A 24,155-nucleotide genomic window follows, 5' to 3' on the forward strand; every position below is an offset into this window, starting at 1 on the left:
AAGTCATTACATGTGTTTCTAGCTAAATCTACAAGCCATGGAATGAATTTAAGACATCATTTGACCATGTTTTAGGAGTTTACGGCCCAGGAACCCATTCTTGGGGGGTTTACAGTCGTAAGCTCCTATTGGGGTGGTTTTCATCAAGTTTAAGGCCTCTAACTCGTTTGTGGTTGCTTCTAGACTTTATTCCAAGGCTTAAGAGGTGTTTAAGTGGCATTTTAACACCTTAAAATGAGTTTACTACCCAAGAAATGGTTTTTAAGGTCCAAGCATGTGCTTAGGCTGTAAACTCATGTTTACACCCTAAATGATGAGTTCAAGGTGTTCTAAGTCCAGTTTGGTAAGCCCCTAAGTCATATATAAGCTCCAAATGTGGTTTGGAAGGGTTTTAAGGCTCAAAAACCCCATTTTCATGTGTTCACGGCCTAAGGCTGTTCCAGGGCCGTAAACACATGTTTATGGTCCTATTCCATGATTTGAACACGAAATTGAAGGCTAAAGATGTTATACTATGAGTTAGGGTAGTTACCTTGATGATTTTGAGCTTTAATTTGATGATTTTGGAGCTAGAGCTTGGATTGGAGGAGAGAGAGTAGAGAGAGAGAGTGGAAAAGGCTTCAAATGAGGCTCTGTCAAATTTATATATGCTTAAAGTTTGAGACACGGTGGAATTCTACCCGATACTGATGTTAAGCGAGGCTTTTGGTCGCACCCGATTAATTTGTCGTAACCCGATATGGTTGAAACTAAATTTTTTCTAATTATTAGATTGGGGCGTTTTCATGAGTTTCTAGCGTGTTTGGATACCAATTAAGTCATAATGGATGTCTTTAAAATAATGACTTAATTTAAAATTTTAAATGGAAACAATTCGAAAAAGATGAATTTTTAATGACGGAACGGGTTACGATGACAGAACGAACTTCAGGTTGTCACATTATCCCCCCGTTAGAGGGAATTTCGTCCCGAAATTCAAACTTTAAATATGAATCAAGGATATGGAAAGAGATACAGATACTTCTGTTTCATCGGATCTTCACGCTCCCAAGTGAATTCGGATCCTTCACCTATCGGGATACGACTTTTTTTCGTATGTTTAAATCTCTCGATCTATGATTTTGATTGGTTCTACCATGAGGTTCAGACTTTCGTTGATTTCGGTCTCATCAAAAGGATTACTAGGGTTTCATCGGGTAGGCACTTCTTAAGGACAGAGACATGGAATACCGGATGAATGCTGCTAAGTTCTGAGAGTAGTCGGAGTTTGTAGGCTACGAGATCGATCCTAATGAGGATTTTGAAAGGTCCTACGTTCCTCAGGTTAAGTTTTATGCGTTTCAAAATGTATCATGCCTTCTTCGCTTATTACGTGACCAAAGAAAATGTTTAGACCGAAGGGCATCACTACATCTTCATAGTGACCATATCAAGTCCTGAATGTTGTTTTGGAAACATCATTCCTGTGAACTTGTAGCTGATGCTCCCTTGACCTAAGGTCTATCTATGAGAAGTAGCTGGCTCTCTGAAGTTGGTCAAAGAGGTCATCTATTCGAAGAAAAAGGATATCAGTTTTTGACGGTTAACTTATTCAGCTAATGGTAGTCGATACACATTTGAAAGGAATAGCAATACTGGGGCTCCTCGGGGGTGAGAAACTTGGCCTGGTGAACCCTTTGCTGAGTAGCTCATTAGGCTGACTGGAATGCCCCTGTATTTCTGATGGCGTTAATCGATACTGAGATTTAGATACAGGGTTGGCTCCAGGAATTTGATCGATACGAAAATTGGAATTAGGTTTGTCGTCGTAGATCATGAGAGTCGGGTCAGAGGGGAGACTGAGACGGATGGCCTTTTCGAAACCAAGAATATCAATATGATTGTACTCAGTCAATCCATGCCAATGATAATATCAAAGCTCTTCATGAAAAATTGGCATTAGGTCGAATGAAAAGGAATAGTCGCCCTGAGTAAGGATACAACCTATGGATATGTCGTTAACGTTCTCTTTCTCACTGTTAGCTATCTCGATGGTAAACGTTTTGGTTACTAACGAAGAACTAAGTTTAGGAAGGTGTTTGAATGAATACTAACAAATTTCCTTTCAGCACTAGAATTCAAAAAGGATTATAGGCATAAGATTTATCGAGAATGAATATACCTGTGGCAACGGTGGGGTCAGCGGCTGTCTCAACTTGTCCAATAGCTAGGACTCTCCCGGTGTTGCCAGCTGTTGTTGCCTTGGGGCAGTTTCGCTTGTAATGTCCGACTTCACCGCAACCGTAGCAGGCCTGATTGATACCTGCTCCGGAAGCATGGCTGGTTGATGTTTTGCAGCTTCGTGCAAGGTGACCCTCTTGGCCACAGTTTTTGCAAAATTTCTCACGACGGGGACCGGGGATGAGGTGGTGGTAACTGCATTGGTTACACCACGGGAGAATACCGACATATCCGGTGATAGGGGCTTGGGCTGAGGAACCGACGACAGAAACAACGGCAGGGGTAATGGCAGCGTGGACTGCCACTATCTGCTGTTTCTTCGAGGATTCCTGCGAGGGTTGAATTTTCTTCTTCGTCTTCCAAAACTTTCTTTTCTCACCACTTTTCTCTGTCGGCTCAGGAGTGGTGGCTGCTTCCTCTATGTCCTCACTATGGTCGATCAGGATTTACGCTAAGCATTTGGCGCTGTCGTATGTATCCGGCTTTGCAGCTAAAACGTTCCCTTTGGTTGGCTGGTTCAACCCCCAGATGAACCTCTCAATCTTCTTACTCTCTAGGGTAACCATCCCCGGACAAAGAAGCGCCAAGTCGTCAAACCTTGAAGTGTAAGCGGCGATATCGGAACTTTTCATCTTCAGGTTCCAGAGTTCATGCTCCAGCTTCTGTATTTCGCCCCGAGGGCAGTACTCCGCGAACAGAAGTTCCTTCATGACTTCCCAACCCATAGCATTGGCTACAGGTAGGGTTAGAGATTTGACTCGGCCGTTCCACCAAGTCAGAGCTTTATCGGTGAAAGTACAGGCGGCGAATTTCACCTTGTCGAATTCTGTACAGGCACAAATCTCGAAGATAGATTCGATTTTCTCTAACCACCGAGTTAGAGCAATGGCACCTCCAGTGCCATCGAAGAATGTGGGTTTTGCATTCATAAAGTCCTTATAGGAACACTCCTTCCGGTGTCCTTGGCTACCTTCCTGGTTTTGGGGCTGGGGACCACCTCCTTGCCCACCTAAGCCACTAAGCTTCATTTGCGATAAGGTAGCAGCCACAACAGCATTGACAGCTGCTTGAAATATGACGAGATCGAATTGAGGAGGAGGTGTTGGCGGAGGAGGATTGTTGTTCTTTGATCTGGGTCTTTTCCTCGGAGGCATCTTGATCTAGAGTAGCCAGGAAGAGAGGATCATAAGTCCTCTGAATTGAATCAAGAGATATGGAACATGGGATATCTCAATATGACAGATATAGGATTCTATAAGTGATAAGCAGGAAAGAGTTATCAAAGCAACTAAACTATTGCTAAAGGGATGATTGAGGAGCAACGCTGGAATGAGGATTTCTATAACGGATTTGGCTCGAGAAATACTCCCATAGTATTTCATGTCTCGCTGCAACAACGACTCGTTGTTTGGGTATTGGGTAAGTTTTAGGCATGCCGCATACCATAGTCACTCCCAAGCACATGTTGGCCGTGTCTCGAATGAATATTGTTGGCCAGGCTATATTGATCCTAGACACGACTACATAACTTCCCAGGTTTAACTGCAGCGTACAACACCCATTTACTTATGTTTTGTTCTACTTGTAGTTACGAATTTCGACAGTTAGGTATACTAGTATACTTTCGAAAATACTTATATTTTAAGTTATACTTTTAGTTCAGATCACTTAGGCCCCTTAGTGTTTATAGTCTTATACCATGTAAGGTTTGGTATACTAGTTCACTATAAACAAAGGCTCTGATACCAATCTGTCACACCCCGAAACCGAAGGCGGAAACGTTCCGGGGCGGAGGACATCATGTATATCGCAACCAATGTACATAGTAAGCATAGTAAACACAAAACATTACATTACATAGAGTTATTACATTTGTTTGGAAGTAAAGTGTTACAAGAGTTATACATATATATATATATATATATATATATATATATATATATATATATATATCTATATATATATATATATATATATATCTCATATGAACAAAAGTAAGACGAGTCTTCTATACGCTCCATCTTCTCCAAAAGATTTCGGTGTACCTGTCTAATGTGGACCTGAGAATACAAGTAGTTTGAGAATCAGCATAAAGTTGGTGAGTTCATAAGCGGTTTAATTTTTGTAAAAGAACAGGTTTCCTTTGGTTTTCCGAAAAAGTCGTTATCCAAGAAAATCCCATATTTTCTTATAAGTAAAGTTTAGTTATTCATTTATCATACAGTTTGATTTAGAACATTTCATTACCCAGGAAAAACCCTTATTTTCCTATATGTGAGTTAGTTATTCGCTTATTCTACGGTTTGATTAGGAACATTTCGTTATCCCAGGAAAAACCCTTATTTTCCTATATATGAGTTAGTTACTCGTTTGGAATGCTATGCCCTAGTATCTATCATACTTGTCGTATTAGTTAGGTATTCTGATATCCTGGTTATCCTACACTCGAATGTCGATTATCTACTTTACTTAGCAGTATTTTCGAATGTTTGGAGACACTCAAAGGCGTATATATTTCGAAACTTTGTCGATATCCGAAGGCGTACTTTCGTATTCGTATTTGTTCTGTTCCTAACTATACTTTCGTATTCGTTTTTCCTATTCGTATTCGTTCTATTCCTAACTGTACTTTCGTATTCGTTCTGTTCCTAACTGTACTTTCGTATTAGTTCTGTTATTTTCATATTCGTATCTTATTAGTATTAATCCTAATTTATGATTAGTAGGAATCTTTCGTAAGATTATAAAATGAAACATAGATTATAACATTTTATAAAGAAATCTACATTTAGTCTCAAAGTTAACTCTGCAATTCGAACTATTGGTTAATACGGTTTTCAATATTAAAAGCATACAAATTATGAAACATTTGAACTAAAAATAATAAGTTTAAGTAAAAGATTTCCTTGTACTTTTGCTTGTATTCCCCCTGAAAACATTTGAAAAACACGGAAAAGAGTAGGGGTATGAACTCACCGGTCGAGAAGCGTGTCGGTTTGGGTGCTAAACGTCAGTTCGAGGCTTGAACGCGTGCGAGATTCCTATGTAATATGAAAAGATACACATTTGTATCTAATTAGGCTTTGAACTACTAATTAGTTGAGGATATACACTTCTAGTTGCGAAAACACTTCATTACAGGTGTTTGGAGTGACCCGGGTGACATCTAAGGACGTATAAGGCTTGGATATGGAGTTTACTCTTCAAGAATAAACTCATAAGAGGGTTTACGGCCCTAATGACCCACTCCCCATGAGTTTATGGCCGTAAACTCATGGTGGGGTGTTCTATGGTGCTAAATGGTCTTATATCACTTGGGAAAATTTGCTAGGATCAAATCTAGGGTATAGGAATGGATTAAACCAACATATGGACCATCTAATGGATTTTACGGCAGTAAACTAAGAGTTTACGGCCGTAAGCTCACCCACACACCTTCCTTTGATGTTTTGGCGGTTCTAGGTCATTACAAGTGTTTCTAGCTAAATCTACAAGCCATGGAATGAATTTAAGACATCATTTGACCATGTTTTAGGAGTTTATGGCCCAGGAACCCATTCTTGGGGGGTTTACGACCGGAAGCTCCTATGGGGGTGGTTTTTCATCAAGTTTAAGGCCTCTAACTCGTTTGTGGTTGCTTCTAGACTTTATTCCAAGGCTTAGGAGGTGTTTAAGTGGCATTTTAACACCTTAAAATGAGTTTACTACCCAAGAAATGATTTTTAAGGTCCAAGCATGTGCTTAGGCCGTAAACTCATGTTTACACCCTAAATGATGAGTTCAAGGTGTTCTAAGTCCAGTTTGGTAAGCCCCTAAGTCATATATAAGCTCCAAATGTGGTTTGGAAGGGTTTTAAGGCTCAAAAACCCCATTTTCATGTGTTCACGGCCTAAGGCTATTCTAGGGCCGTAAAACACATTTTTATGGTCCTATTCCATGATTTGAACACGAAATTGAAGGCTAAAGATGTTATACTATGAGTTAGGGTAGTTACCTTGATGATTTGGAGCTTTAATTTGATGATTTTGGACCTAGAGCTTGGATTGGAGGAGAGAGAGTGGAGAGAGAGAGAGAGAGTGGAAAAGGATTCAAATGAGGCTCTCTCAATTTTATATATGCTTAAAGTTTAAGACACGGTGGAATTCTACCCGATATTGGTGTTAAGCGAGGCTTTTGGTCGCACCCGATTAAGTTGTCGTAACCCGATATGGTTGAAACTAAAATTTTTCTAATTATTAGATTGGGGCGTTTTCATGAGTTTCTAGCGTGTTTGGATACCAATTAAGTCATAATGGAAGTCTCAAAAATAATGACTTAATCTAAAAACTTAAACGGAAACAATTCGAAAAAGATGAATTTTTAATGACGGAACGGGTTACGATGACGGAACGAACTTCAGGTTGTCACACTACATGACTATATACTCTCCCTAGGGCATCCCTCTAGTAGCAGATAACCAAAACTAGTGGGCCGATATTGGTGCCTTCGAGCCATAGGTATAGTGAGGCGAAACTCACCTTAATATGTGTGTAGATGACCACTGTAGCAAAGAACGACTCTACCAGCTTCAGCTCACTTTCAAACACCCATAGGAAGATACTTGAGTCAATACTCAATTCTAGGTCATAGTCACTCGCAACAGTGACCACCTCTCATAAAATGACGATTACGGTTTCACATAAAATGACGATTAGAGTTAGGTAAGAACACTTAACCCATTAAGGACTTAATCACTTACGGGTATGACTAATTTAAGGTTTGACTTAGTCATTATCGGGTGCAATAATAATCCAATCAATGGCCCAAATGCGTGCCCATTCATTGTCCAAATAGAGTTCCCTCATTTTAGGGTTTTCACATAAAATGATAACTAAGGTTAGTGGTCCACACTTAACCCCTTAAGAACTTAATCCATTAAGCCCAATAATGCATTAGGTTAATTGTAGGGGCATTATTAAGTATTATTTTAAGCTTAATTAATAATTTTAACATGGGTCCGGACCAACTCCAAAAGCTAGGGTTTCTTGACATTAGGGTTTTCTAACTCCTAAGTTAGATAATTATTTAATTAAATAAATATATCTATGCTTATAAATCAGGCACCACCCATTGCCACCTCGGGCAGTGGTGGTCGGTGGTGGTTCAAGGCGTAAACTACCCTTTTTATGGCGGGAGTTATAAATTTTTAGGTCCAAAGATACACATAAGCACACATCCACCCATGATGGCAGCTGGTGGCATCAGAACGACGATATGAGGTGGCAGCCACCACCTCACGGTGGTGGTGGGGGGTTTTACTTGATTTTTCTTCGGACAACAACACTTATACAACATCTCATCTTAAAGGAAATGCACATACACACACACACCTTATGACATACATACAATCACCCACATAGTGGCAGGCAGTAGTCGGAGATGATGGCCACCACCTCACGGTGGTGGTGGTGGGTTCTTTTTTGATTTCTTTTCAAGCAAATACACGCCAACACACTTACACACACTCAAAACACGAGTTCAACAACAAAATGTACACCAAATCTCAGCCACCCTCGTGGTGGCGTATCGTAGTCAACGAGATAGCGACAATGGTACATCAAAACAAAACGAAGAAGGAGAGGAGAAAGGTTGTGCATCTTCAACCGAGAACAATGGCGACGACAACCACAACTTCGTTTCTCCAGCCTCCTTAACGTAATGACATCAACTCGCAGGTCGTCCGTCTTCGGTCTCGACGGATCCTCCCGATAACCCTCATCGCCGCTGACGGGAGGAGTAGCAGTGGTCTAGCACAACAGAGGGTGGATGGCAACGATTGGAATAAGGTGGTGGCGACTGAGATCTTTAGGTTAAGGTTTGGTGATATCCAAGGCCAAAGGGAGGTGACGAGTATTAGACCCCGTCCATGTTCAAACTCATATCATTTGACAATTATGGCCCCTCTCCCTCTGTTCTTTTCAATTCAAGCCCATAATTTACCAAAATAGTCCTTGCTCACAAATTTTTTCACATTTTAAGTCCTAATGTTACAATATGGACCCCAAATTTAGGAAATTATATCATTTAACTCCCTATGGCTAACACCGGTAAGTTATTACGGATTTAAGGCTAAAATAACATAATATATAAAATACATATCGGGGTTTAGGGCTTTTTATTTATTTATTTTTATTTACTTATTTTATTTTATTTTAAACGGAATGTTACACTTTCTATATGTGATTTAATTTATGCCACTTTTAGGGTTATTACCGATACTTTATAATTACTTCTTTTATAATTTGCTTGATTATTTGCATAGTGTGTTCAAACGATGAACTTACGCGTTTATCAAAATAATAAGTGCCAATGTCTTCGTTTCACATTATTTTTGTTTAAGCATTGTACTTTTTAAGTACAATTTCATAATTGTAGTTTAAGTTTAGAAATAACTTCTTAACCATAGAAAATACAATGTTATTTTTGGTTTGTGCATGAAACTACATATTATTTTTTGTTTTACCCATGAAAGTATAATAGTATTTCTGATTTGAGCATGAAACTATTTTTTTTGTATACACACAAAAAGTAAATAAGCATTTTATACCTTTCATTTTTTTTTCAACAAAATTATTCTTATTTTGGATAGTAAAACCGATATCATTTATAAAAAAAATGTCATTTATATTGTTTTTTTTTCTTTTTTTTTTAAACTAAAACAGTATTACAACTTATAGCAATGTACTTTAAAAATATATTATTGTAATTTATAAAACTTCATATTATTTCTTGTTTTCTTACAATCAAAATTACGTTATATATTTTTGTTGATTTTTTATTTTTTGCCTATATAATGATTAAAAAATAATAACCTTAGTTTTAACCGAGTATAAGGTAGTGTTAATAAAATATTTTAAAATGTATAAGACTACGTTTTTAAATAATACTCCCGTAAAGAATTCAATCGGAATTAATAACGCCTTAATAAAATATTAATACCCGTCTTTATATGTTATAATAAACTATTCATAAATATGTAAGACCAAATTTTTAAATAATAATTAATGTATAGAGCCATAGAGGATTCAATGGGAATTAATAACGGCTTACTTAGTATACTTTTTGGACATGGACATGCATGCCGAAACGGTTTATGCAAGGTTTACATGCCTATCGAAATATGTTTTGTCTATTTATTTGGTATACGTACTAAATGAATAATTATATTAAATCATAATTATAAATAATACTGTTAAAATTAAATAGCCAGTGTTTTTACATAAAACGATTACAAGATTGTAAATATATTTTTGTTGATTTTGAATCTAATTTGACAAAGTGTACTCATATCATTCTTTTAATTAAATATTAGAAAACTACTAAGAGCAATAATTTTACAAAAATACGTTAAATTTGGGTTTTTGTTATTAAAATATTAACTGGACAATTATAACTGAACATAATTGTGATGTAGAACTTGGTCCCGAAGCCTTAAGATTCCAAGTAGTGCCAGCAACACAATGACATCAACTCAACTGAGGTTATCTATCGACTATAAATATTCATGGCGAATACAGTAGCAGAGCTCGTCTTCATCCCTGTTCCAGGGGTTGGTCACATAATGTCTTCCATTGAGATGGCAAAAGTACTCGTTAATCACGATCAAAGGCTCTCCATAACCGTTCTTCTCATAAACCCTCCATATTCTGCCTTTGCTCTCACAACCTACATCAAATCGTTACCGAAAAAGGCTATCGAACGAATAAGCTTCATTGAACTCCCTAAAGATGAAACCCCACCCATGTTTGATCCCAAAGCTCTCGTGAATTCCTTCTATGAGTACATCAACAGTCATTCCAAACATGTCAGAAATGTTGTTGCGGGCATGATAAGTCGACCAGATTCCAATCCGGTGGTCGGGTTTGTCCTCGATTTACTAAGCACTGGCATGATAGATGTGGCAAATGAGTTTAATGTCCCAAGCTACGTATTCTTCACATCAAATGCAGCTTTTCTTGGCTTTAATTTGTATATCGAGTCCCTAGTGGTTCAGAACCAAGATGTTTTCGAGTTGAGCAACTCAGATGGTGAGATGCTCATTCCGACCTTCGTGAAACCAGTTCCGACGAAGGTTTTTCCGGAGCTGTACCAAACTCAAGAAGGTCTAGACTTTCTTATGCATTCTGTTCGGAAACTGAGAGAAGCTAAAGCTATCATTGTGAACACTTTCTTGGAGTTGGAAACACATGCAATCAAGTCTTTGTCTTCCGACAATACCTTCCCACCGGTGAATCCGGTGGGGCCTATACTGAATCTGACGGTGTTGCTGGAAAAGACCAAGATATCGATGTTATCCGTTGGTTGGATGATCAGCCACCTTCCTCGGTGGTGTTCTTGTGTTTTGGGAGTATGGGATGTTTTGAGGAGGTTCAAGTGAAGGAGATAGCATATGCTTTAGAGCAAAGTGGCCATCGTTTTGTTTGGTCTTTACGTCGACCTCCACCATCATTTAATGTGCTCCCCGGTGATTATGAAGATCCAGGAGTTGTGTTACCGGATGGTTTCCTGGAGCGTACTAAGGGAACAGGGAAAGTGATTGGTTGGGCTCCACAGGTGTCATTGTTGGCTCATGAAGCAGTTGGAGGATTCGTCTCTCACTGTGGGTGGAACTCGATGCTAGAAAGTTTGTGGTTTGGTGTACCAACAGCAACATGGCCAATCTATGGGGAACAACAGATGAATGCGTTTGAAATGGTGGTAGAGCTGGGATTAGCTGTAGAGATTAAGTTAGACTATAAGAACAATGTGTTTAATCCTGGAGGCGATGTGGCCATTGTTAAGGCAAAAGAAGTTGAGAGCGGGATAAGGCGGGTGATCATGGAGGATAACGAGTTGAGAGAAAAAGTGAAAGAGATGAGCAAAATGAGCAGGGCTGCAGTTACTGAGGGTGGTTTCGTCGTTTTCTTCGGTTGATTGTCTGGTTCATGATTTAATAAATAATACAATATGAAGTTCACGTTAGTAAATTGAGTCCAATATGAATTTGACGTTGCTATTTGATGAATTTCTTGCGGATTGTGCAATATTGTAATCGAGTAATACATGTTCTAGCTCTCGTGGTAATCTAATAAATAGAGGCGGACGCAGGATTCCGTAGTAAGTGTTGCTGGTCTTTAATAGATGTTGCCGACATTTTATAGTAGAAAAAATTAAAAAAAAGAAATCGAAAATTTTGCACTGCCTTCGAGAAAACCTGGTGTTGCCGGTGCACCATAGTAGATCCGCAAGTACTAGAAAACGTATTTAATATTCGATGGATTTTTTTTATGCGGTTTGATCTTTAAACCGTATTATTAAATCACAAAAAACTAAATTGACATCAACAAATAAAGAAACGGTACCATTTAAAGTTGTAGTTTGCATGGTTTCAACATTGACACACCATTTAACTTGTTAATTGACAGGGTTTTGTATAATCAAATTAACGTTTAATTTGTTATTGCGGTTTCATCTAAACCGCACCTTCAAAACTATATTTTTTTATGCTTATTTTATAGGTCGCAACATTAAATTACGATTTTTTGTGCTATTTTTGTAAACCGCATCGTTAAAATCGTTAGGGTTTTTAACATGTTTTCAAAATCACTCTTCTTCTTCATCTAGATACTCTACGCATTAAATTATTTCATTTATTAAATGTAAATATATTGTTATTATTTTTTATTTTATTTAACATGTTTATATATTAAATGGTTGTTTTCTTGTTATTAGCATTTTATGGCTGTCGTGTGAATAAAGGAAGTTGAGCGATTTGTTGTCATTGTTTGTAAAATCTTTAAAAGTTTTAATGATATCGAAGAAATCCAATATCATTTGTTGTAAAATGGTTTTGTTCCTAACTCCACTTGTTGGTTAAAATATAGAGAAACACTACTTTATTGTAGCTCGATTATTTTATACATTAATGATAATACATAGAATAACAATTCATACCTTGATGATGATCTCCATTCAAATGACCCCAATGACAATTTCAATAAAATGTTTAATGACATGAAGATTAATAGGGGTGATGTTGAACAAGAAAATTACAATGCATATTTAAAGAAATAGAAACACTGTTCTATAGAGGTTCTAAATTTATGAAAGTTGATGTTGTATTGAAGTTGAGCAACTTAATGTCAAAAATCAGATGGAGTGATAAAAGTTTCACATGTCTATTAGATCTTTTGCATGACATGTTTATGGAAGACAATGAATTACCAATTATGACATAACAAGCAAAAAACCTAATGTTTCTTATGGGATTGGAAATTGAAAAAATACATGCATGTCTAAATTATTATATGATGTATAGAAAGGAATTTGAGATTCAACATTATTGTGTTTGTTGCGGGGAATCAAGGTCTAAATCAAAAAAAGATTCGGATGAAGTTGACGATGATGTGACAAACAATGGAACACCAGCTAAAATGTCGTGGTATCTTCCTATTCTACAGTGACCGAAAATGTTATTTTAGAACAAAAAACAAGAAAAATTACTTTGTTGACATTCCGAAGAATGTGCAATTGACGGAAAAGTAAGACATGTTTCAGATCCATCTTAGTAGAGAAACATTGATAAGAAGTATCCAAAATTTGAAAAAGAGATAAAAAAAACATTCGATTTGGGCTTAGTTCAGACGAGATCAATCTTTTCAGGCACATAAACATTCATCATAGTATGTGGCTAGTTCTTTTATGTAATTACAATCTTCTACCGTAGTTATGAAATGAAAATCGTTATAATGTTATTCTGATTTAGGGTTCGAGATAGACTGGTAACAATATTGATGTGTATTTGTCTCATTTGGTTGATGACTTAGAAACTTTTTGGAGTTTGGGTGTAGACGTATATTATGTTTTTAAGAAAGAACACTTTCGATTGCAGACTATGATTTTTTGTACTCTAAGTGATTTTCCAGCATACAATAACTTGTCAGTATGAAAAATGAAGGGTAAGAGAGCTTGACCTATTTGTATGCTGGAAAATCAAAGATTCCTTCTAAACGTTTACTGTTTGAACAGGACTAAGTTTGAAGAAAGTATTTATACCAGAACGATGAGAACAAGCTGGTGCATTTTCCAGAGTTGAAAATATAAATTTTATGTTGGGAAAAAGTATCGTGTTGATAAATCATAAAGATACCCTCTAGAAAAATAGGTCAATGTTTTGGGATTTTTCATACTAGAGACATTGTCTAGATGTTATACATATAGAAAAAAAAATGTATGCGGGATCTTGATAGAATTATTATTAGATACTAATTATAAAAAAATGGGATTAGTGTTTGAAATGACATTGTACTGATAGGAATACATAAAGATCTTGTTCTCGAATAGAGAGTCATCTGTATGTATCTGCCACATGTTCTTTATAATACATCAAAATAAGAAAAGTAAGTTTTGTCAATGTTTACATGATATCAACGCTCCATTAACTTATTCCGTAGACACTAAAAGAATTTTGTCCATGAAAGATTATAAATTTCTTGGAATGAAGTCTCGTGGTTGTCACATTTTGATGACACATATGACTTATATCATAATTTATGGATTGCTACTAGAAAATATCCAAAATAAAATAAAAATTCTTTGATTGTTTTTTAAAAACATTTACTTGAAACTTAGTGATTTAAAAGATTCAAATCTATAGTAGAAAGACATTTATGTTACCCTTTGTGAATTAGAGATGACCTTTCCACCCTCATTTTTTGATATAATAGTTCTCCTAATATCTCATATCATACAAGAGTGTAACATCTATATTCCACGTACCTCAGATTTTTGGCTCTAAGTATGAAATCTTTGCAAAAAAGTCCTTACACGAGGCATACTTCCTGGTACACTGAGCATAGATCATTAATGGGTGGCGAGGATTCTTTCGCGTATGTTGGGCGTACGTAAGAGTACGCAGTGCGTACTTACAAAGATTCCAGACCCTAATTTTTAGGGTTTGGACCCCATTTAATGGACTTTATGGCCTCAAACATTTCCTTACCTCGAACCTCCATCCCGCTTAGCCCTCATCTTGAAACCCTAATTCTTATGTGCAAGCTTTGAAGCTTTTTAGTGATATTTTGGTGGTGAAGGAAAACCTTTGGAGTTGTGGTGTTGCGTTCAAACTCTTGGATCCAGCATCTTCAGAAGGTATAAAGCTCAAATCTTGATGCTTGCATTGCTAGATCTTGTTAGGTTGCCACTTAACATAAGCTCCACAAATACGTCAACAACAACAAAACCAACCCAAGCTTCCTAAGAACAACCCGAGACCAATCCTTAGCTAAATATTCAATTCTACCCAAGTTTGACTAATGTAATATCCGGACTTCCAGGTACATCATTTATTCAAGTTTTTGGAAAGGTCTAATAAGCGAATCGACGAGTTGGTTCTACAACTCGTCGAGTAGGGACGTGATATGCCACGTGGATTAATGATCTATTCGACGAGTCCGAGGAGCCGAATTGCCGAGTAGACGCTGTGAAGACAAACCCTAAATCCCCGTGTTTAGGGCCTATTTAAGGACACTTATATCCTCATTTATGGTACACCTTCACTAAGAGTAAAACCTAAACGGCCATTGAGCTTAGAGAGTATTTTGAGCTAACTTTGAATGTTTGGAGCATCTTGTGAAGAGAGGGGAAGAATTACAAGCCAAGGGACGAGAAGGAGATGCTATATCCATGGTTGTTTCACTAGAGAGCTTCTGTGAAAGGTATAAAGCTTGCACCTTTCTTATTTTCTGAGTAGATCTCATGATTTTGGAATCTAGGGCTTTTTCCATCTATTATGAGGACCTTAAGTGTTTTGAGTTCATATAGATGTTTAGGCTTTAGATCTGGACCATGTGAGGTCCCTAGAGTCCAAAAGTCCTTGCTTTATTCAGCCATGACAATGCTCTTGAGTGAAAACCCTTATTAAAGTATGTTTTTGGCATTTCAAGCCCTAAGTGCCATTTGTATGGACATAAAGCTTGTGACTTTACATGATAAACGAGCCTTAATAGTGTAGATCTAGAGTTTAGGAAGGTTTTTTGCCGTGAAATCGTCTGAAAGAGAAGAGAGTGTGATTGGACTCGCCGAGACGAGGAGTCGACTCGTCGAGTCAGTTAGGGTTTGTCCCGATAAGTTGGCTGTACTATAACTTGGCGAGTGGGGGTTAACTCGACGAGCTGAACCTTCACGAAGACTTCTAAGGGGCGACTGGACTCGACGAGTCACATGAGTGCACTCGGCGAGTCAGGTCAAACTTGGACTGTTGACTTTAGGGTTGGCCAACATGAGTAATGGGGATCATGGAGGGGTAAAAATGGTATTTTACCCATTCCAAGGATTAGAAAGAAAGAGAGAACAACCTTAGTGTAATTGAGTACGAATAGAGGATTAATTAGAGATGGTTATCCTATGTTTTAGGCGGAGGCTAGTTCGATATTTCCAAGCACGAGACATGTACTTACTAGCTTAGGAGGTGAGTCTTCTCACTATACTTACCATGAGTAGAAATTTTGTGTGACCGAGATGTGTTATGTGCTTACCTGTGCACCCTAATATTCTGCATTATGTCTTTGTGATTTATGCCGAGTATTATTATTGTGAGCTTATTGAATTAGGATCGGAGGGTCGCACTAAGACATATTGATCGGAGGGTCTTATTGGGTTATAGCCTAAAGTGGCTAATGTGCTATGTATGGTATTTGGGAAACTAACTAAGCTTCATGCTTACCGTGTTATGTGTTATGTGTTTCAGCTGCTTCTCAGGATCACGGGAAGGCGGCGGGCTTGATTGCACACACACCAGCGTTGGAGTCACGATTTGAGTGGATCCTGGATTTGATATATATACAGTTTTGAATATGTGTTTGATGATTTGATATTTTTGCACTTTTGGAATTTTTGGAAATGAGATAAATGTGTTAAATTTGAAAAAAATTGGTTTTGAAAATTTACGTTGTTACAACACAAAGTCAAACTTGTCAAAAAGTCAACAGTCAAAGTTAATGTCAAAATTGATGACAACAGGTTTCCACGTCGTGGCCTTCCTTGGCAACATCCTAAATTCCAAAATAGTCGTTGATTCCCTGTTGCCACGTCGTGGCAACCTAAGGCCATGACCTGGGGACTAATCTGAACAGCTCAAATGTGATAACCCAAAATTTAGGTCTAAACTGTAGACAGTCAGTTCACCACGAACCTCTTTGTAATCTAACCTATTGAGCTTTAATGCATATTTTTAATAATATATAATGTAATTACAAGTATTATAAGATACCAAATGGTATCTTACTTCCAATTGTGGGAAATTCAAACGAATCAAACAACTCAAATTCAAACCCTAGTTAATACGTTTGAAAACCTGAAAATTCGTATTAAGTAGTTGTAAACGAAACAAACATTATAGTCTCATAGTATATGTTCCCATGTTTCCAAAAATTTAAATAACATCCAAAATAGAGTTCGTATGCAAAAAACTATACATGACCTTAATATTTTTTTTGATTTCTTCTATATCTAAACGTGTAAATTGACGAAGATCCAAATTTCTATTACAAACTTTTAGGCAAGTTTGTTGACTTTTAATAGAATTGATTGTAATAAGAAATTTCTTTGTAATGAGTTTAGGCTGTCCGGTATGATCCATGAAAGGATGCGTGGGGTTGATGTGGACCCCCCTGGAGACGTATGAACACCGCCCAAGGGGTGGGTGGTTTGCATGTCACGTGAGGCGGAAGACGGATGAAGACGGAGGCTTTGATTGGTCAATTCAATTTTGGACCGTTGCTTTGATTGTTTCGACCGTTTGTCAATTAAAAAAAATCGTTTTATTATTTTTTCAAATTCTCTCTATATATACATTCATTTTACACATAATTTCCACTAAAACACACCAATATTATTTCAAAACAAACACACACATTCAACCAAACAATGGATAATTTTCCACCTCTTATTTCTTCGTCATCCGATGACAACGATTCTCATGAGGATTTTATTTTCTATACGCTATTGTCCGTGACACGATACATGGTACGTGTGAGGGGCCCAAGTTCAAACGTCAAGAAGAAGCATAGAAAATGGATCGAACGGAATCGAGAGGCGACACATGATCTTTTGGTACATGATTATTTTGTTGTTGATAGTTTATATGATCTATCAAAATTCGAAGAACGTTTTCGTATTAGTAGAAATTTATTTTTACGTATAGTTAGAGATTTGACATGTAATTATGAATTTTTCAAATTACGATGGGATGCTAGAGGTAAATGCGGTTTACTACCATACAAAAATGTACAACCGCTCATAGACAATTGTCATACGGCATCGCCGCAGACACATCAGATGAGTATCTAAAAATGTCTGAAAGGACGGGTCGAGTGTGTACATATCTATTTTGTGAGTATGTTATAGAGTTTTACCGTGACATATACCTGCGACATCCGACTAAAAACAATGTCGAACAATTGTATGGCACGTATCAAGCTAAACATTGTTTTCTAGGGATGCTTGGTAACATTCATTGTACACATTAGGAGTGGGCAAATTGTCCCAACGCATGGCGTGGTCAATTCAGGCAAAGTGATCATGGGGTGCCGATTGTTATATTGGTGGCGGTTATTTCAAATGACCTATCGTTTTTGCATGCATTCTTTGGTATGGTGGGGTCAAACAATGACCTGAATGTGCTCCGAACGTCTCCGATATGTAATGATATTTTACAGGGTAAAGCACCAGATATGCCATACGTTGTCAATGGAAATAAATATAAGTACTGGTATTACCTAGGTGATGGGATATATTTAGAATGCGCTACATTTGTCAAGTCATACATAGTTCTGGTCGACGATAAATGAAAAATGTTCAAGTTAGCACAAGAATCTGCAACGAATAATGTAGAACGAGCGTTTGGAGTCCTCAAACAAAAGTGACACATAATCAAACATTCGAGACGAACATGGGACACGGAAAATTTGACGACGGTGTTGACTGCTTGTGTTATTTTACATAACATGATAATAGAAGAAGATGGTAGTGCTATTTGTTCATATACCACAAAGGATATACTTAATCCATATGCAGTAATACAAGTTGGCAGCCCGACATACTCCTCAAGGATTTTGAAAATAGAAAACCGTGAAACACATCACAATCTACGACATGATTTGACCGGATACATATGGGAAAGACAATTCCAATGGCAAAATGACGATGAAGAAGAGGAGGATGAGGACGGTGATGACGAGGTGGATGATGTCAGTAACGATAACGACGACAATTAGAATTTTTCTATATTTTTTTTATGTTTTTTAATTTTTATTTTATTTAGACAATGTAATGTTTAATTTTAGTAATCTAAGATTTAAATATCTATGTTTTTAATTAATGAAATATGATTTTATTTTTTTATGTTTTCAAAAAATTAATTTATGTTATAAATTATGTTTTTAAATTAATATAATGTTAAAAAAATTGTGGAATGGTAAACATTTCCAATGTTTAGTCGATTGGTGGTTGGTTGGTGGCGAAACTGACATGACGTAGACGTCACAGACCTTTTTCGATACCTTGGATGTGACCATTCCCCGGGCCTTAAGAATTCGGAATTTGAAACGAGTGATATGCGGTGAGTAAGGAAGTGGTCCACTTGATGTCTTATAGGAGTATTGTTTGGATTTATAGCCAGATTTTTAAGGTTATGATTTAAAGTTGCATTATAAGATGAAAACTTGCAAAAAAAAAAAATAATAATAACTTGCATAACGTCTTAAAATTTTTGTTTATGTTATGGTATATTGTTGATGTATTATTAGAGGTCGTTTGTTGGGGTATGTCCAAAAACGACCTTGTCTATTTTTTTTTCTTTGTAATGTTTTGTGGATATAACAAAATTTTCGGACTTCCTTTAAAAAATACATATAAATTAATGGATGCATATAGATTAGTTTAGTAACCTACGGCTTTTTCACGTGGTGATTTCTTGGTGATCAAGTTCATGTCTTATGCACATAATATTATCTTGGAATAAAATTATACTACTCCCGTATCTTCCAATAAAATATTAATACCACTTTTTATATGTTATAAATGAATTATTTATAAATATTATAAGATTCCGTTTTCAAATAAAAGCATCCACAATGCATTGAATTCTATAAAATTCAATAGATTGTGACATCATTTTTTATATTCTATACAACTTTATTAATTTTTTTCTAAAATACATTAAACTCTAGAGAGTTCAATAGAAAATTATCAAACCTAATTTATAGTATGTATTTAAGATGAAGTTTTTTTTATCTTTTTTTTTTCATTGAAGAGGTCAATGAGTATTAAACTCCAAATCCATTGAATATTAAGATTAAATCTCAATAAAACGAGACTTGTCACAACATTTAACAATCTTATTGAATTCACTATTCATTATCATGGATGCTCTTATAAGATGATTCAACATAGATGATTCAACTGTGAATGAATAACGGGTAAATTAGTATAACTTTTAGACACTCCAAAACGTTTTGCGCAAGGTTTACTTGGCCATCAACATATATTTTATTCTATTTATTTTGTACTAAAAATAATTATATTTAACTAGGAAGTGTCTTTACATAATACGATGAAAAAGATTATAAATACATTATTGTTGAATTTTAAATCTAACTGCTTTTGTCATTTGGCAAAGTTTACGCATGTCACTATATTTTATTAAATATTAGAAGGCTGGTTATAGCAATAATTTTACAAATACAAGTCAAATTTGGCAACATACTTGGTCCCCAAGCCATAAGATTCCAAGTAGGGCCAGGGCCAGCGCAACGCAATGACATCAAATCAATTGAGATTATCTATCGACTATAAATCTTATCCCTACGAATACTGAAACAGAGCAAAAGCTTCAAACCCATCATTCATGGCGAATACAGTAGCACAACTCGTCTTCATCCCTGTTCCAGGGGTTGGTCACATAATGTCCACCATTGAGATGGCAAAAGTATTCGTGAATCATGATGAAAGGCTCTCCATAACCGTTCTTCTAATAAACCCTCCTTATTCTGCTTTTGCTCTCACAACCTACATCAAATCGTTACATAATAAGGCTATAGAACGAATAGTCTTCATTGAACTCCCACAAGATGAAACCTTACCAAAGCTTGACCCCAAAGCTCCCATGACTTCTTTCTATGAGTTCATCAATAGTCATTCAAAACATGTCAGAAATGTCGTTGCTGACATGATAAGTCGACCAGATTCCAATCCGGTGGTCGGGTTTGTGCTCGATATATTCTGCACTGGCATGATAGATGTGGCGAATGAGTTTAATGTCCCAAGCTACGTATTCTTCACATCAAACGCAGCTTTTCTTGGCTTTAAGTTGTACATCGAGACCCTTGTGGTTCAAAACCAAGATGTTTTCGAGTTGAGCAACTCAGATGGCGAGATGCTCATTCCAACCTTCGTGAAACCAGTTCCGACGAACGTTTTTCCGGTGGTGTACCAAACTCAAGAAGGTCTAGACTTTCTGATGCATTCTGTTCGGAAATTGAGAGAGGCTAAAGCTCTCATTGTTAACACTTTCTTGGAGTTAGAAACACATGCAATCAAGTCTTTGACTTCCGAGAGTAGCTTCCCACCTGTGTATCCGGTTGGGCCTGTACTGAATCTACATGGTGTTGCCGGAAAAGAACACGACAGTGATGACGTCTTCGGTTGGTTGGATGATCAGCCACCTTCCTCGGTGGTGTTCTTGTGTTTCGGGAGTATGGGATGTTTTAAGGAGGTTCAAGTGAAGGAGATAGCATACGCTTTAGAGCAAAGTGGCCATCGTTTTGTTTGGTCTTTGCGTCGACCTCCTCAAATGGGTAAATCATTTGAAGTACTCCCCGGTGATTATGAAGATCCGGGAGTGGTGTTGCCGGATGGTTTCTTGGAGCGTACTAAGGGAAAAGGGAAAGTGATTGGTTGGGCACCGCAGGTGTCATTGTTGGCTCATGAAGCAGTTGGAGGATTCGTCTCTCACTGTGGGTGGAACTCGATGCTAGAAAGTTTGTGGTTTGGTGTACCAACAGCGACATGGCCAATGTATGCCGAACAACAGATGAATGCGTTTGAAATGACGATAGAGCTGGGATTAGCTGTAGAGATTAAGTTAGACTATAAGAACAATGTGTTTAATCCTCAAGATGATATGGCCATTCTTATGGCGAATGATGTTGAGAGAGGGATAAGGCGGGTTATGGAGGATAAGGAGTTGAGAGAAAAAGTGAAAGAAATGAGCAAAATGAGCAGGGCTGCGGTTACTGAGGGTGGTTCGTCGTTTTCTTCGGTTGGTTGTCTGGTTCATGATTTTATAAATAATACAATATGAATTTCACGTTAGTAAATTGAGTACGGTATGAACTTGACGCTGCAATTTTACGAATTTCATGCAGATATGCAATATTGTAATTGAGTAAAAGCTGTTCTACCTCTTGTGGTAATCTAATTAAGAAATAGAAGTTCTTTCTTCAAATAACATTACTACAATATATCATCAAAATCAGAATTAGCATCGGTTCCAAAAAATAACATTACTACAAAACATATATTTAATTTTTTTTAGAAACAGTAAAATATATTAATAGAACCCGAAACCTAGCAAGAAACTAGGCAAGGACAAAACAAGAAAACAAAAGAAATAGTTTTTAAAGTTATTACATATGGGAAAAAGGGGAGAAATTCCAATCTATCAAATCACCAGTAATACCATTACCCCTACACTTGAGCCATAAATATGTTAACGATTTGATGTTATTAATCGCCCTGGATGTTATGGTAGCAACTCCACGAAATATTCTGTCATTCTTGGTTTTCCAAAGACTCCATATCAATCCGTAGCATATACATAGTAGTTTAATACGTTTCTTGGGGCATCGACCCCATGAGGCTGCAAATTGAAGTAGGTCACCAACGTTATTGAAATTTGTTTTTGTTATTCCGCACCATTCGAAAATTTTATCTCTTATATAACTTGCGTATAGACAACTGATGAGAATGTGATCAGCGCATTCAACTCCTCCGATACATGAGCTACAATGTGTTGAATCGATATTCATGCCACGATGTTGTAGTGCTGTAGCAGATGGGATATGACCTTGTGCAGCTCTCCAAGCGAAACAAAGTACCTTAATGTGGATAATCTTACACCAACTGATCTGCGGGAGAATGATGGATTGATGTGAATTTAGGTCTATTCTTCGCCTGAGAGCTTCCACAGTATATCTTCCATCTGGCGTTAACAAGCACATCCATTTGTCTTGTCCGGTTTGTATTTGGCAAGAAGCAATCTCCAGATTTACCCTGTTAAATTCTATGGATAATCCTACGTTTAAAGGGCAAGATTTCCATTCCTAGGAATTACCAGTATTTAAGATTCGAGAGGCAACAGAGCATGTTTTACACAATTCTAAATCATAAAGTGAAGGATATTTTGATTTTAATTTCTCATTATTCAGCCAATTGTCTTGCCAGAACATTGTGCTTTCTCCTGATTTGACCTCCAAATATGTCGTTGAGAGTAAGTTTAGCTCTATGAATATCTTTTATAGTCCCTACAATGTTTTTCCAAACCCCAGTAATAGTTTTCTTTGAAAGATAATCATAAGGCTTGTTAGAAAGAGAGTGGATACCTGTTATTACTTGACTCCATAGTGCAGTCGATTCAGTTTGCAAGCACCACCACCATTTTACAATGAGACCCACGTTTAGTGCACGTATTGAGCCAACACCTAATCCACCACTTTCTTTTGGTGCAGTTACTTTATCCCATGATACCAATGAATCTTGTTTTTCCCCTCCACTCCACCCCAAAGAAACTTTCGACGAATTTTTTCTAGGGTGTCAATCACGATAATTGGTGCTTTGAATATGGACATGTAGTATGTAGGAAGATTGCCAAGAACAAAATTGATTAATGTTAATCTCCCACGAAATGATAATGTTTTTGATTTCCATGAAGAGAACTTTGAATGAAACTTGTCTATAATTGGTTTCCAATTTTTGACCAAATTCATATTAGCCCCGATAGGGACCCCAAGATAAGTGAATGGTAAAGAACCAGCTTCGCATCCAAGGATATTTGCCCAATTGGAGGTTTCAGCACTCGTAGCCCCAATACCAAAGACTTTTGATTTGAAGAAGTTGACTTTGAGCCCCAAGGATGCATGAAAGCATCTTAGAATGCGAGTCAAGTTTTTAAGATTGGACCAAGACCATTCTCCAATGAATAACGCGTCATCAGCGTAAAATAGATGAGAAATCATTGGTCCATTACCAGGGATATTGATCCCTTTGAATATTCCTTTTTCAACCGATGTTTTGATGACAACATTTAAACCTTCCATTGCGATTATGAATAGAAATGGAGAAAGCGGATCACCTTGACGTACACCTTTGCTAATTTCGAATTCTTTGGTAGGTGACCCATTGACTATAACTGAAGCACGAGATGATGATAGACAACCCTGAATCCAGGACCTCCATTTATTGCCAAATCCCATTTGTGATAGCACTGAATCGAGATATCCCTAATTAAGAGAATCAAATGCTTTATCGAAGTCAACTTTGAACAATAATAATCGCTTCTTAATTCGTTTTGCCCAAGCACAAATCTCATTGACGATTAGTGGTCCATCTAAAATGTTGCGTCCCTCCACGTAAGTTGATTGAACATCTCCAATGACCCCTCCAATAACCTTCTTTAATCTAAAAGCTAAGATCTCAGTGATAATCTTATAAAGACATCCGATGAGACTAATGGGACGATAATCAGATAGGGTTAGCGGATCCTTGATTTTCGGTGCTAGAGTTATGAATGAAGAGTTAAAACCCTTGGATAAGGTACCATAATCCTCAAAATGTAGAATGAGTCTCATCACATATTCCGA

General features: G+C 37.0%; 2 protein-coding genes and 1 pseudogene across 2 annotated transcripts; 2 read left to right on the forward strand and 1 right to left on the reverse strand.

Annotated features, from left to right (window-relative positions):
* The first annotated feature begins 9,763 nt into the window (after nucleotides 1–9,763).
* LOC111891087 (anthocyanidin 3-O-glucosyltransferase 2-like) lies at nucleotides 9,764–11,411 on the forward strand (annotated as a pseudogene).
* Nucleotides 11,412–20,097: 8,686 nt separating this feature from the next.
* Nucleotides 20,098–21,745, forward strand: LOC111891086 (anthocyanidin 3-O-glucosyltransferase 2). The gene has a single exon (XM_023887175.3). It carries the CDS (start codon nucleotides 20,144–20,146, stop codon nucleotides 21,596–21,598), a length of 1,455 nt encoding a protein of 484 aa, XP_023742943.1. The 5' UTR covers nucleotides 20,098–20,143; the 3' UTR covers nucleotides 21,599–21,745.
* A 178-nt stretch (nucleotides 21,746–21,923) lies between these two features.
* On the reverse strand, nucleotides 21,924–22,918 carry LOC111891089 (uncharacterized). Its single transcript, XM_023887176.1, has 3 exons — nucleotides 22,909–22,918; nucleotides 22,738–22,820; nucleotides 21,924–22,619 (listed from the first exon to the last, which is right to left on the reverse strand). Exons 1-3 carry the CDS (start codon nucleotides 22,916–22,918, stop codon nucleotides 21,924–21,926), a joined length of 789 nt encoding a protein of 262 aa, XP_023742944.1.
* Between the last annotated feature and the right edge of the window lie 1,237 nt (nucleotides 22,919–24,155).

The sequence above is a fragment of the Lactuca sativa genome, chromosome 3 (genome assembly GCF_002870075.4).
Source record: "Lactuca sativa cultivar Salinas chromosome 3, Lsat_Salinas_v11, whole genome shotgun sequence".
NCBI classification, from domain to species: Eukaryota; Viridiplantae; Streptophyta; class Magnoliopsida; order Asterales; family Asteraceae; genus Lactuca; species Lactuca sativa.